Genomic DNA, 15,955 nt, shown 5'->3' with positions numbered 1-15,955 from the left:
TATGATTTTACAGGAAAGTCCGTGCAAGTATCTTCTTTGCAATGTATTTTTTTAATTTTAATTTTTTCATTTGTTCATATTATGTGGTATAAATATATGTAATTAAAGAAGGGCCTTTTAGGAAAACTATTTTCCCTGGCCGCCAATTATGGAATTAAAGAACCAAAAAAGAGACAGAAAAGAAGAAAGAGAAAAGAAAAGAATTCTGCCAGACTCGAGAGAGCCGAGAGGAGAGAAAAAAAAAAAAAAAAAAAAAAAAGAAGAAGAAGAAGAAGAAGAAGAAGAAGAAGAGGAGGAGGAGAGAAAAGAAGAGAAGAACTTACCGTGAGTCGTGAGAGAAGTCAGCAGATCCGAGACTGAGAGATCTGGCAGATTGCTTTGTAGATCCGAGATGCCTTCGCCTTCGCTGCCCAGCCTCGGTCTCTTCTTTCCTTTTGCTTCTTTTCCCATTTCATTTTCTTTCTCTTTTTTTTTTTTTTGTAATTTATAAGTTTTGTAAAGTTTATAAACAAATAAAAAAGTAATAATAAACAATATAAAAAAGTAATAATAACAAAACAATTAAAAAAAATGCCTTTTCAATCAGGTGCGCCTGTTCTGCGCCTGTTCTACAAAGGCGCGCGCCCTGTTCAACCCAAGTGCCTTAAGCCTATCCAGGCGACACACTGGTGCCTGTAGGTGCCTTGCGCCTCCGGTGCCTTTAACAACTATACACTAAACAGCAACACAGAAAAACATGTGTAAGCAACGTCATATAATGTCACAAACAGCCTATGGTGGCTGTCGCACAAGTAGCAAGGCTGCTGAATGGTGTGGGAAGGTGTTGGCTTTGATACCAAGTAGAAATATAAAAAGAAGAAAAATGAGAGAATTGTGTAAAGGCTTGAATGAGATGAATCACTCATTCACAGCTCTAGTATTTATTGATAAAAAGAGCACATGTTCATATTATAAGAAAGAAAACTAAATCAAATCACAACATATTCTAAAGCATATTCTATAGCATAATCAAATCTTTGCTATTATGGTAAGTCATTCCATAAATCGTGGATATCATGTATGCTAACAAGTTTCTTAAGAGAGATTTTTTATTTCGAGTGGTAATAAATCATATGCTGTGTTTTGAAACTTAAAAGTGCTTGATCTAGATTTGAAATTTCGACTTTCTCTGCTTATGTATGATGCTATGCTTGGTGGCTGCAAAAGTATTGTTTTTATTAAAGCTTCAACCATGCCGAATCTTCTATGATACTAATTTTTTCTCTTGCTAATTTATCATAGGGATTTTGAGCCCATCAGATTGCTTAGCTTGCAGTTCCTGGGAAGACTTTTGGTTGGTCTTCCATCTGAGAAGAAGGGATCAAAATTTTTTAATATTGCAGTTGGAAGATCCAAATCCCTCTCAGAAGGTCATAGAAAAATCAGTACAAGGATGCAACCAATTTTTTCTGCCATTTCTGATAGGCTGTTTAGATTTCAGCAGACAGATCTGCTATGTGCCACCTTGTTTGACGTCCTTCTTGGTGGTGCTAGCCCTAAACAGGTGTGTGTATAATATATGAGTTTTGCTTCCAATTTTCATCTGTTAACTCTTGAGTTTTCTTTACTGGCTTGCTGTATTGTCACTCTACTGTGTAACAGTTCAGTCATTCATTGATTTATTTAAAATCTGTTTAAGTTATCATTGAAGTAACAATTTTCAAATTGTTGTCTGCAGGTCTTGCAGAAACATTACCAGCTTGACAGACAGAGAAGTGGGGGAATTAATTCCCAGTTCTTTCTTCCTCAGATCTTGATTCTCATTTTCAGATTCTTGTCTGGCTGTGAGGACGCCTCAGCAAGAATGAAAATAATTAGAGACTTACTTGAACTTCTTGATTCAAATCCTTCAAATATTGAAGCTTTAATGGTAAATTTTGGCGATTGTACTTAACAATTTCTTTGCTAAGCAAATGTCCTCTATTAACTTGAATATATCAAACAGGAAAATGGATGGAATGCCTGGTTAATGGCTACTGCGAGACTTGATGTGTTGAAAAACTACAAAGTGGAGTCACAAGTTCATGGTGACAATGAGATGAGTGAGCAAAATTTTGTGAGGAATTTATTCTGTGTTGTTCTTTGTTACCATATGCATTCGGTAAAAGGTGGCTGGCAACATTTAGAAGAGACAGTGAATTTTCTTCTTATGCAATGTGAACAAGTATGTTTCAATCCTCCTCTGGTATAACATAATCATTTGTGTATTTTGATTTGTACTTGGTCAAATTTGTTTCAGCAAGTTTTTGTTTTTGCAGGGTGGCAACTCATTTCGATACCTGCTTCGTGATATATATGAGGACTTAATTCGGAAGCTTGTAGACTTATCTCTGGAGGACAATATTTTTGTCTCGCAGCCATGTCGAGACAATACATTATACCTTCTGAGGCTGGTGGATGAAATGCTCATCTCTGAAACTGATCATAGACTTCCGGTATTTTCTTACCTGAGAATTTTTTTCAGTTTTCTTCTTTTCCCCCCTTTTATTTCATTTGCTTTAAATACAGTGAGATTTGTCACTTAGTCATGGGTGAAACTTCTCATGTTGTCTAAATATTTTGTTACCACAAACAACCGTGAACCAAGAAACAATCACAAAACATGACAAAAACATGCACCACACAAGACACAAAGATTTAGCGTTGTTCGACACAAGTTGTGTCTATGTCCACAGTTGACAAAAGGTTTTACTATGCGAAAATTGAGGAGATTATAAGTTTCAGCTCCAAACCCTAGTTCTTGCTCACCCTCTTTTCTGCAATTTCAGTGTCCCATTATCCCACTCCAAACCCCAAGTGCCCTTATATACCTGGCTACAAGAGAGTACTAAATAGGTCCACGACCCGCAAGCAAAAACGGGTCAAAACTTTTCATCGGTATGTTGGGTTGAAACCCAGTCACAACATGATCCAGAACTGAATTCGGGCCACAACATCGCATATTTTTTGTAGTTTTCCTCCCCGAAAAATACTAAATATGTCAATAGATAGTGTGTCAAATATATATATATTTATATAAATGAACAACAAAGAATGAAAATATTTTTGTATATATGCAATGAATAACATCATTCAGGTGACTCAGAATGCTATTTTTTGTTTATGCTTTTCTAATCCCCAGTTCACTCTTAAGTTAATTAATGCCCCAGCTCAAGTTGTGAGACCTAGAATTTCCTGGGGCATTGTTGAAAGCTTGAGGATGGTACGTTGGAATCGGTTGGATGATAGGAATAACTAGAAGAGATAAGATTTATAATGAATGTGTGTGGGGAACACTAGGTACAACACCTATAAATGATTAAAATATAGAAAGTAGACTTAGCCGGTATGGCCATATTTAGCATGGACCTGATGATGCACCTGTTAAAAGAGGAAAAGTAGTTTATCTAGAAGGTAAGCAACAAAGAGGATGAACAAAACTTACATGGGATGAAATGATAAAAATTGACTTTAAAAATTTATATCGAAGAGAAGACGTGGTAAATGATAAGAAAGAACGGAAAAAGGGAATTCATGTGGCCTACCCCTTTAATGTGGGATAGATTCAAGGATGATAATGGTGATGATGATGATATTTTTGGAAGTTTGATATAAATCCTTATGTTTGATTCGTTTGTCACTCTCTCGCATTTCCCTGGAAATTGACCCCCCTTTGAATCGTCAATGTTGCAAAGTGATTGAGATGAATGAAAGGTTTTAAAGTTTTAAAAATTCCATTTGTACTTGCATTAAATTATGGTTTGTTTGTCTCAAGAATTTTAAGTTTTAGCTAAGCTGATTTTCATGCTATAAGAAACTTGAGAGTTATGGTTCCTTCAATTAAGTCTCACATTGCATGTCAAATGCTTAAAAGAAAAGTGGTCAACACCTTCCTGTCTCAAGTTACTTGATTTATGATGGATGTTGCTTGGGTCTATGTCACCTTGAGTCAGGTATGTGTGTCGGGTGTGGCTATATTTTCAGGTATCAAATGTATCACATCTTTAAATTGAAGGGTGAATAGTGGATAGCAGAGATGCTTGGACGGCCACTCCCCTTTGTTCATGGTGGGGCTTGTGGCACGAGAATAGGAAATCCTTTGATGGAGAAGAGACTCCGATTTGGTCGCTTAAGTTCATCATTCTTAGTTCTCTATTCTTTTGGGTAAATGGGTGGAATTGTAAATCTTTGGGGAATATTGTGGATTTTGTTGATAGCTTGAAGCTATAGTTGGCCCCTTGTGGATTTTTGTGTATTCTCTTGGTAGCACTCCCTCTTGGGCTTTCTTATTTGTTTATTCTTTTGAATAAAAGTTCCTTCTCACATACACTTAGTGGTTTCATATATGCTAACAAGTAGAAATATAAAAAGAAGAAAAAAGAGAGAATTGTGTAAAGGCTTGAATAAGATGAATTAGTCATTCATAACTCTAGTATTTATTATTAAAAAATGCACATGCTCATATTACAAGAAAAGAAACTAAATCAAATCGCAACCTATTCTAAAGCATATTCTATAGCATAGTCAAATCTTTGCTATTATGGTAAGTCATTCCATAAATCGTAGTATCATATATGTTAACACTCCCCCTCAAGTTGGTGCGTGAATATCTGAAACGCCCAACTTGGACAATGCATTCTCAAACACAATCTTGCTGACGCACTTTGTAAGAATGTCTGTAAGCTGCTGAGAGCTTGTGACAAATGGAGTGCAAATTTGACCAGAGATGATCTTCTCTCGAATGAAGTGATGGTCCACCTCTATATGCTTTGTCCTATCATCCTGAACGGGATTTGCTGTTATGCTAATGGCAAACTTCTTGTTGCAGTAAAGTGAGAATGGAAGCGACACTGGAAGGCACAAGTCTGTCATCAAGGTTTTCAGCCATACCACAACTCACATAGCCCAAGAGCTATAGCTATACTCTACCTCTACACTAGATCGAGAGACAACATCCTACTTCTTACTGCGCCAAGTAACCAAGTTACCACCAGTAGTGGTACAATAACTAGAAGTTGACCTCCTATCTGAAATTGATCTTGCATAATGAGCATTTGTCCAAGCCTAAACATGTAAGTGACCATGATTGGCAAACAAAATACCACGGCTTGGACACCTTTTTAAGTAGCGAAGGATCCGAATAGCTGCATCAAGGTGAGGGACACGAGGAGAGTGCATGAATTGACTCACGACACTAACAGCATAAGCAATGTCAGGTCGAGTTATAGATAAATAGATGAGCTTCCCCACAAGTTGTTGATACTGACCAACGTCTAACAACAACTCCCCCTCAGAATCAGCCAACCGATGATTCTGCTCAATCGGAGTATCAGCAGGATGAGTGCCAAGCTCAAAAGCAGAAAGCAAGTCAAGAACATACTTGCGTTGAGAGTTGAAAATGCCAGCCTTGGAGCGAGCCATCTCAATGCCTAAGAAGTATCATAGGGGACCAAGATCCTTAATCTCAAACTGAATGCCAAGATAGCTCTTACCCTCAGCAATTCCGGTAGTATCATCGCAGGTAAGAACAATAACATCGACATACACAATGAGAGCAACTGTCTTACCGCCTGAATTACGTAAAAACAAGGTATGATCAGCTGTACTTTGATGGAAACCAAACTTGAGCATGGCAGTGCCAAAGCGATCAGACCACGCTCGAGGAGACTACTTAAGGCCATACAGAGAACGACGAAAACGACATACCATACTAAAATGAGTAGGAGAATGAAAGCCCGGAGAAGGAACCATGTACACCTCCTCCTACAAATCACCATTGAGAAAGACATTCTTGACGTCTAACTGAAATAGAGGCCAAGATCGAATCGCAACAACAGAAAATAATGCACGGATGGTATTCATCTTGGCAACAGGGGCAAAAGTCTCCTGATAATCTATGCTATAAGTCTGAGCATAACTCTTGGCAACCAACCAAACTTGTAACGAGCAACTGACCCGTCTGGATTATGGTTAACTATAAACACCCAACGACAACCCACAACCTTTCGTCCAATAGGAAGCGGAACTATGTCCTAAGTCTGATTTTTCTCGGGTGCTTGTAGTTCTTCTGTCATAGCATCACGCCATTGAAGTTATGTTAGTGTATCTGCAACACTAGAAGGAAGAGGAACATAGGCAACATAAACTAGAAAACTCCAATAGGAGGGTGAGAGAGCACAATTAGAAACAAAATTAGAAATATGGTAAGTACAAGAACGTTTACCCTTCCGAAGAGAAATGGGGTGATCATCAAGCGAAACAATAGCTTGAGAAGGCCGAGATGGTGCCGAAGGAACAAGACAGTCGATCATGGGAGTAAAAGCTTGTACCTGTTGTCTCCGACTATAAACATGTGGAAAAGGAACAATTCCCCTTGCTGGAGTGATATTAGGAGGAGGAATAATTGAAGATGAAATAGGCAAAGGAAGAGGAGTTGATGACGGAAGAAGGTGATCATCAATTGTGTTCAATGGGAACCATTTACTTTGAGAACCAATTGAACCACTATAGTATGGTGTATGCTCAAAGAAAGAAACATCCATGGATATAAACCGCCGACGACTAGGAGAATGGTAACACCTATAACCTTTTTGAGAGTGAGAATAGCCCAAAAACACACATTTCAAAGCCTTGGGGTGAATCTTTGTATGAGTCTGCCCCAACTGCTGAACAAAGCACACACACCCGAAGACTCACGGAAGAATAAAAAAAAGAGATGAATTGGGATGTAAGATTGAGAGTGGGGCTGCAAAGTTAAGAACCCTAGAAGGAGTCCTATTAATGATGTAAACAACTGTAAGAACTGCATCTCCCCAAAATGACTGGGTAACATTCATGCCAATGCTGATTGCTCTGGCTAAGTCAAGGATGTGGCGATTCTTTCTCTCAGAATGACCATTCTATTGAGGAGTTTTAACATTAGCCATCTGATGCTCAATCCCAAATTCTGTACATAACCGTTGTACCTCCCCATAAGTGTACTCCGTACCCTGGTCAGATCTGAATTTTTTAATGGTACGACTATATTGAGTCTGAACCATTGTCATAAAATTTTTAAAAATTGGGTATACGTCATTTTTGGTTTTCATAAGATAAACTCATATAACACGACTATGATCATCAATGAACAACACGAAATATTGAAATCCAAGACTAGAAATAACTGGGCAAGGACCCCAAAATATGAATGAATAAGATCAAAAGGTGTTAAAGCAGATTTATTACTACTAGTAGGATAATTGGAATGAACATGTTTAGCCATATGACATGTCGCACATGATAAATCTGACACTGCCATGTTACAAAATAAGGAAGGAAATAAATGTTTTAAATAACCGAAAGAAGTATGTCCTAAACGCATGTGTCAATGCATAAGTTGGGCTTTATTAGATGAAACAATATTTGAAAATGAAGCTGAATGTGCTTGAGGTGACAAAGGAGCATCCAACAAGTATAAACCGTCCACTTCACGCCCACTGCCAATCGTCCGTTTCGACACTAGGTCCTAAAAAATATAGTAAGAGGGAAAGAACATTACCCTACAATTTAATTGTTTGGTAACGCTACTAACAGAAATAAGATTTGTAGTAAACTTTGGAACATGAAGTGTATTTGACAAAGTTAGTGAAAAAGCAACTGATATGTGACCCTTCCTAGCAATGGAAGATGGAGAGCCATAAGCAAGGCGGACCTTGCGATGGCCAAAGCAGATACTATAAGATTGGAAGAGTGAGGACATACCAGTCATATTGTCTGAAGCACCAGAATCAATGATCCATGGTGTCGAAGATGTAGATACACTATGTGCAGAAGCAATAGTACCTAAGTGGGCATAAGTGCAGGTTGGCTGAGATGATGCCTCCATTTGGTTAAAAAATTGCTTGAACTTGTCCAAATCAACTTGAGTCAAGGTAACCGTGGCAGAAGATGTAGAGGCAGAGTTGTCAGGAGCCGAGTTGACAACGAGACTGGTTGTGTAACAGAATGTGCAGAGGATCGAGGTTGTTGTTTCTGTTGCGATGGGCGTCCATGTAGAGCATAACAACGACATTTGATGTGACCAATTTTTCTGCAATGGTCACACCATCTACATTGTCGTCCTAGAAGAGGACCAGTGGTAGAGCTCTGAACTAACTGGGATGGTGCAGTTCTTGAAAGGTTGGAAACCGGAACTGTCATCGCAGAACGATCAACAAAAGCAACACCTAATGGATGAGTCCGGTGGCTCTCATCTAACAACACATAGGAGTATGCATCCTTAAGAGTAGGGAATGAAGATAAGCCCAATAAATGAACATGAGCATACTCAAACTCGTCGTTCAACCCGGCAAGAAACTGAAACACTCGATTCTTCTCCACAATCCCTACATATAAAATTGCATCATCTGGATCCTTCCAAGAGTGTAAGGAATCATAATATGACATCTCCTCCCAAATAGCACGAAACTTGGCGATGTAACCTGAAACTGTCAAGTCAACCTGAGAAATCCTGGTGATATCTCACCCCAGCTGGAAAATTCATGCATTATTCTACCTCTGAGAATAAGTGCGTTGAACTGAATCCCAACTTTGCTTAGCTGTTTTCATATACATATAGCCAACAACTATGTTTGGTTGCATCGAATTGACTAGCTAAGACATAACCATAGCGTTATCTGCAAACCACTGTGGATATGCCTTATATGACTCAGCTGGCTCTTTCTCAGTGCAGTAATATAGCCAATCTTGTCTTTGCCACCAACGAACATCTTGGTAGACTGTGCCTAAATCAAATAGTTGGAACCATCCAACTTCACTGTGGTGATTTGAAGTCCTGTTTTTTCTGATGAGTTGGTGTAAAAAATGGCACCACCACCCGCAGAACTTGAGCCAAGAGAATTAACAATTAAGGACCCTGAATCTGCCATAATCTGTCACACGACAATAAAAAATTCCAGAAACACCACAAATTCTGTTAATAAATCAAAGGGTCTTCTTCACGCCTTTCAGGCGCGTGGGAGGGGGTGGTTTCCTGATCGTCCACGTGGTTGGCGCTCAGGCCCTATACGTTCCCAGTGGAGAACAGCTGGTCCCACGATCATTTCAAATTCTAACTCTGCTGGGCTGAATGGTGGGCTTGTTCCAGGGCTTTTGTTTCTTCAAATGTTTTGCCTAAGCCTGTTGGACTCCTTAGTGGGCCTAAAAGACCTCCTTCAGTTTATAAGAGGCCTATTTCTGGTTTTGTGGATGGCGGGCCGTGTCCCATTTACTCTAAAGAGTTGTCTGTTGGTGGACAGCGTACCCAATCTTCTAAAGAAGCTATTGTTGGTGGGCCGAGCGTCCATTCTCCTAAAGTTTTTTCTGTTAGTGGGCCCAGCGTCCACTTTTCTAAAGAAACTTATGTTGATGAGCATTTGGGGGTTAAGGTTGGACAGAACTGTGGATCTGGGTTGGGGTCTAATAGTTTCGAGCCCTTGTCTTCATTAGGAGATGTCTCAGGAGATGCCTTGGCTCCTTGTGCAACTGGTTTGATGAGAGCGAGAATCAAGGGAGATCGGAGAGTGAAGGAGCAGGTGCTAAGACATCGTTTGCCTAAGAAAAAGGTTATCCTTCCTGCTCTTCGCAAAAAGTGGTCTCGAAAGGAAAAGCAAAAATGGGTGGCGTCTTCGTAGATGGGTTTTGACTCCGGTATGTTTTCAGTTCCTTCAGGTTCTCCCTCCTAAGATGTGTTCTCCTTTCTTGGGGGGGTCGACCACTTCTTTGGGACTGGAGTTGGGTGGTTCTACTAATGTTTCTCACTCTTTAGCTTCGGTGGGCGAGAGAGAATCTGTTTTGACCGACAAGCCGGATGGTGTTGCTGGGAATCAACTTGGCTTTTCTTGGAGATGTGATGGCTTGTGTGAGGGGGTTACAGTTTGTGTAGGTCGGGATGTAAAGTTGAAACTTGATGATGATACGGCCTCAATTCTGCTGAAGGAGTTACGTAACCATTTGGCTTCGAAAGGTTTTTTCTGTGATTCAGGAGGAGTTTTGACTGAGGAGGAGCCTGTTTCGCAGTTTTGTTCACATTCTTCTTCTGTTCTCGATGATTGGGAGGAAGCTGCAGGTTCTTCTTTTGATGGGGATTCGGGCATGATTCCATGGGAAGACTTGGAACAAGCAGTGAATTTGGCTGTGCCTTTGGCTGTTGTCCCCTCCGGAGGGAATTGGACCAGTGCCTCGACAAATGTTGGGGTGAATGACACTGAGGAGGAGTGGGTGAGGGAGAAGGGTCTAGAAGTGGGCCCTCTGTTGGGTGTTTCTTTTGAGGGCAGGGTGGATGAGGCGATGTGTTTGTTTAATGATGTTCTCAAATCTCATTTTCAGAAAAAGGAGGGTGATAAGGTGGGGTTGCAAGAGGAGAAAGGGGAAACAGTGATGCAAAGTCCAAATGACCTTATCACGTATGAGAGGAGAAATCGGGGGTCCAGATCAGGTGGGAAAGGTGGAGGAAGGGGAGGAGGGTTGGTTATTCCAAGTGTTTCCCAATGAAGCTACAAATTCTTTCATGGAATGTTCGGGGTCTCAATGACCCGGTTAGGAGGAAAGTAGTGAAGTCGGTTATTCGTAAAGGTGGGGGCCATGTGGTGTGCCTCCAAGAGACTAAGCTTGCTTCGATGTCTGACAGGATTGTGAGGAGTCTTTGGGGTGGGAGATTTGTGGAGTGGATTGCTTTGGATGCTGTTAGTTCCTCGAGGGGCATCTTAATTATGTGGGAAAACAGATGGGTGTCTAAAGTGGATGCTCAGGTTGGGCGTTTCTCTGTTTTATGTGTTCTTGCTTTGGCTGAGGATGGGGTTCAATGGGTTTTTTCGGGTGTCTACGGTCCTTCGGAGGATGGTTTGCACCATTTACTTTGGGAGGAGTTGGGAGAGATTAGAAGTCGTTGGTGTTTGCCTTGGTGTATTGGTGGGGACTTTAATGTTGTTCGTTCTCCGTTTGAGAGGTCAACGGGAGGTAGGTGGACATCTGATATGGAGGCTTTCTCGGAGTTTATTGATGAGTTTGGATTGATTGATTTGCCTTTGCTTGGAGGGCCATTTACTTGGTCCAGTGGCCGATCTCCTCCTACCCTTTATCGGATTGACAGATTCTTTGTGTCCGGGGAGTGGGAGGAGAGGTTCTCTGATGTTGTTCTCGTCCTATCTCTGACCATGTTCCGTTGATGTTGGATTGTGGCGGTTTGTGCAGTAGGCGCTCTCCTTTCAGATTCGAGAACATGTGGTTGCGGGCTGAGGGCTTTCTGGAGAGGGTCCGTCTCTGGTGGGAAAGGTATGGTGTTGGCACCCCTAGTCATGTGCTAGCAGGCAGATTGCGTCTTTTAAAGGATAATCTTAAAACTTGGAATAAAGAGGTTTTTGGGAACCTTGAATGGAGGAAAAATCGGGTTCTTGTTGAAATAGCGGCTATTGATCAGATGGAGGGTCAAGGGGATTTGGTGGATTCTTTGGAGGCTAGGAGGGCGGAATGTAAGGCGGAGTTTACTGCGATTGCTGTCTTGGAGGAGATCTCGTGGAGGCAAAAATCTCGAGCTTTGTGGCTTAAGGAGGGGGATCGAAACACTAAATTTTTCTACAGATTGGCTAATGCTCATAGAATAGGCAATCATATAGGGAGGATTCGAGTCGAGGGGGTCATTTTTTGTAAGGAGGAGGAGATTCGCAAAGGATTGTCATAATTTTTTGAGAATTTGTTCAACGAGTCTGTTGAGTGGAGACCTTTGCTCGAAGGGTTGCAGTTTGACTCCATTTCTGAGGAGGAGTGTTTGGGCTTGGAGTTGCCTTTTTCTGAGGAGGAAGTTCTGTTTGCTTTGAAGAGTTGCAATGGGGATAAGGCCCCAGGTCCAGATGGTTTTACTATGAGATTTCTTCTTGAATGTTGGGAAGTGGTTAAAGGAGAGGTGATGGACACTTTCCATGCTTTCCATTCTCTAGAATCTTTTGAGAAAAGCTTGAATGCCACGTTCATTGCTCTCATTCCAAAAAAGGGAGGTGCTTTGGATGTTAGAGATTTTCGCCCTATTAGCCTGGTGGGTTGCATCTACAAGTTGATTGCCAAGGTACTTGCTTCAAGGTTGAGGAAAGTGTTGGATGGCATCATTTCGGACTCTCAAAACGCTTTTGTAGGAGGCCATCAAATTTTGGATTCAGTCCTTATTGCAAGTGAGTGTGTGGACTCCAGATTGCGCAGTGGAACCCCGGGTGTTCTTTGTAAGTTGGACATTGAGAAGGCGTATGACCATGTAAGTTGGAGCTTTCTTCTGTACCTGATGGGGAGGATGGGGTTCGGCAATAGATGGAGGAGATGGATTCATTTTTGTATTTCCAGTGCTCGCTTTTCGATCCTTGTTAATGGTGCTCCTACTGGTTTTTTCTCTAGTTCAAGGGGCTTAAGACAGGGAGATCCCCTTTCCCCCTTCTTGTTCTTGTTTGTGATGGAGGCCCTTAGTAGATTGATAAGAAGGGCTACCAAGTTGGGTCTTTTGAGAGGTTTTCGGGTGGGCAGGGAGGCAGATTCTCAGTTGGAAATCTCTCATTTGATGTTTGCTGATGACACTTTAGTTCTTTGTGATGCGAACGTTTCTCAGATTAGATATTTGAGATGTGTTTTGATTTGGTTTCAAGTTGTTTTCGGCCTTAAAGTGAATGTGGGAAAAAGTGTTTTGGTGCCGATTGGGGAGGTCCCTGAGATTAAGACTTTTGCTGATATTCTTGGCTGTCGTACTGGTTCATTTCCCATTTCTTACTTAGGGTTGCCTTTGGGAGCTCCTTCGAGGTGTGTGGGGATTTGGGATCCAGTGGTGGACAGATTTGAGAGAAGGTTGGCGGGTTGGAAGAAGCAGTATCTCTCCAAGGGCGGTAGGGTCACGCTGATTAAGAGCACTCTCTCTTGTCTTCCCACGTATTTTATCTCTCTTTTCCAAATTCCCTCTTCAGTTGCGGAAAGGATAGAGAGGTTGCAGCGTAATTTTCTGTGGGGAGGTGGAGGTGAAGAGTTTAAGTTTCATTTGGTGAGATGGGACCAAGTTTGCAGTCCAATTCGCAATGGTGGGTTAGGTCTCCGTAAATTGGTGCACTTTAATAAGGCCCTCCTTGGGAAATGGTTGTAGAGGTTCGGGGTGGAGAGACATCGGCTTTGGAGGAGGGTTGTGGCATGTCGTTTTGGGGAAATGAGAGGAGGGTGGAGTTCTTTGGAAGTTAGAGATCCTCGGGGGGTGGGGGTTTGTAAATTTATTCGGAAGGGTTGGGATGATTTGTCCAAGCACATTCAGTTTCGTCTCAGATATGGGAGGAGGATTCGCTTCTGGGAGGATGTGTGGTGTGGAGATATGCCTCTTGCCCTCGCCTTTCCTCAGCTTTACAGGATTGCTATGGATAAGCAGGCCATGGTGGTTAACTGTTATCATCTTGATAATGGAAGACTGGTTTGGGATGTTCGATTCAGGCGTTCCTTTCAGGATTGGGAGATCGAGGAGGTCATTCGTTTCTTGGAGTTGTTATATCGCCAAAGGATTGTGGAGGAGGATTCAGACTGTTGGTCTTGGATTGCAAACTCTCAGGGGCGCTTTGAGGTGAGGTCTTTCTTCAAGTGCCTCTCTTTTGTTCCTGGAGTTCGTTTCCCTTGGAAGTCTGTTTGGCGATCCAAGGCTCCTCTGAGAAGGAGAAGCCAGGTGGTGGTCAACCGTTGCTCTATGTGTCTTAGTGATGAGGAGTCTGTGAATCACCTTCTTATTCATTGCCCTTTGGCTAGAGAGTGTTGGGTTTTGATGCTTGGCTTATTTGGTGTTTCTTGGGTTATGCCTGGATCTGCTAGAGGGTTGATTGAGGCGTGGAGAGGTTGCCCTGTGGGGGCTCTCAATCAGGATGCGTGGAGGGCTACGCCACTTTGTGTGTGGTGGTGTTTATGGCTTGAAAGGAATAGGAGATTCTTTGAAGGAAAGGCTTTGTCGATTTCGGTGCTTAAATTCTCGATTATTTCTACTCTTTTTTGTTGGGTTTCAGGAAGAGATCATTGTTATTTGGAGGAAGTAGTTGATTTTTTAGCCTCTTTGAAGGCTTGAGGCCTTTGTGGTCTTTTGTATTTGCATGGCTTTCGCTCCCCTTCTGAGCGTTTTTTTTATAAAATTTTTACTTATCAAAAAAAAAAAAAAAAAAAAAAAACAATGTCTCCTCACACCATTCCCGAAAAATCCAAATACATACCTTTTTTAAGGAGCGCTGCCCGCTTACATATAGCCAGATAGCTCCCTTCTTAATATCCGGATCCTCTTTGTAGACTTTTTTTTTTTTACCCAAGCCCTTCTAGGTGTGGGAGACCAACTATCCCAATTTACCCAACCCCAGAAGAGTAAAAAAGAAATTGTAAAACTTAAAAATACCTATTTTCGATCACAAAACAACAATACAGAAAAACATGTGTAGGCAAGGTCACACGATGTCACAAACAACCTAAGGTGGCTGTTGCACAAGTAGCAAGGCTGCTGAAAGGTGTGGAAAGGTGTTGGCTCTAATACCAAGTAGAAATATAAAAAGAAGAGAAAGGAGAGAATTGCGTAAAGGCTTGAATGAGATGAATTACTCATTCACAGCTCTAGTATTTATAGATAAAAAGAGTACATGCTCATATTACAAGAAATGAAACTTAATCAAATCTAAATCAAATCACAACCTAATCTAAAGCATATTTTATTGCATATTCTATAGCATAGTCAAATCTCTGCTATTATGGTAAGTCATTCCATAAATCGTGGTATCATATATGCTAGCACTTGGGCTTTCTTTTTTGTTTGTTAAGTTGCCAAAAGTACCCTTTTTGGCTTAAGAAATAGAATAATCATTTAAAAAAAGAAAAAGTGGGCGCTTGACAAATAGGACAAGGCGCAACCGAGGTGAGCGCCTAGTAAACATCAGTGCACCTGGGATGACAATAGGCGCTAGACCTGTGCCTCGAGCCTAGGCGCGCCTTTAACAACACTGGTTTCAAGTCCTTTTTAGGTTGAAAGTGAACATGTGGAAAAGTGTTATGGTTTCAGTTAGGGAGGTGCTCGATATCTCACATTCTTGGGTGCAGCGTCGGCTCCTTTCCCATCTCCTATTTTGGTTTCCCTTTGGGGGCGCCTTCAAGTAGAGTGGATGGGTGGGATTCAATGGTGGAAAAGTTTGAGAGGAGGTCGTCAAGGTGGAAGAAGCAATATCTCAGTTTGATGAACAGCACCTTGTTGAGCTTTCCTACATATTTCCTTTCTCTCTTTCCTACATTGAGATGTTGCTGCATAATTTCCTATGGGAAGGTTTGGGGGAGGAATTCAAGTATCACCTGGTTGAATGGGATCAAGTTTGGAACCCGATTCAATTGGGAGTTTTTGGGAATCAAAAGATTGGGGCCTTTCAAAAAGGTTTTTTTTTGGGGAAGTGGTTATGGAGATTTGGTGTGGAGAGGCTCAGGCTCTGGAGGAGGGTGATCGCTTGTAAATTTGAGGAGAGAGGAGGCTAGTGCTCTCATGAGGTGAGAATCGAAGGTGGAGTTGGGTTTTGGAAATTCATCCAGAAGGGGTGGGATAAATTTTCTAAACGCATTAGCTTCCGAGTCCGGGATGGTAGGGGGACCTGATTTTGGAACTGTTGTACCGCTAAGAAGTCGTGGAAAATGGTCTCAACTTTTGAGTTTGGGTTCCCTCTGCCCTGTGACGTTTTGATGTTCGGTCTCTTTATAGGTGCCTTTCGGGTTTTACAGCGTATCCCTTCCCGTGGAAGGCCGTTAGGCATTCTATGGCCCCCCTCAACGTGGCTTTTTTTGCGTGGAGAGCAGTGCTAGGGAAGATTCTTACTTTTTATAATTTCTGGAGGAGGAGACAAGGTGCTGCATGTGTAAGAGAGATGAGGAAAAATGTTGACCCCCTTCTATTGCATTTCCTAGTGGC

At 41.6% G+C, this 15,955-nt stretch overlaps 1 protein-coding gene across 5 annotated transcripts in view; it reads left to right on the top strand.

Moving 5' to 3' along the window:
• The window catches only part of LOC132279629 (BEACH domain-containing protein B), a 146,646-nt gene that overhangs the window by 87,552 nt on the left and 43,139 nt on the right, over positions 1-15,955 (top strand). For all 5 annotated transcript variants that reach the window (XM_059781656.1, XM_059781655.1, XM_059781653.1 and 2 more), the window contains exons 23-26: positions 1,282-1,543; positions 1,718-1,909; positions 1,985-2,203; positions 2,298-2,474. In XM_059781656.1, coding sequence (XP_059637639.1) covers positions 1,282-1,543; positions 1,718-1,909; positions 1,985-2,203; positions 2,298-2,474 — 850 coding nt within the window. The remainder of the gene's footprint in view (positions 1-1,281; positions 1,544-1,717; positions 1,910-1,984; positions 2,204-2,297; positions 2,475-15,955) is intronic.

Source organism: Cornus florida, unplaced genomic scaffold (assembly GCF_030987335.1).
Source record: "Cornus florida cultivar Cherokee Brave unplaced genomic scaffold, ASM3098733v1 CherokeeBrave_3.0.0_Hap2_Chr10, whole genome shotgun sequence".
NCBI classification, from domain to species: Eukaryota; Viridiplantae; Streptophyta; class Magnoliopsida; order Cornales; family Cornaceae; genus Cornus; species Cornus florida.
This window is presented reverse-complemented; position numbering and strand designations above follow the sequence as displayed.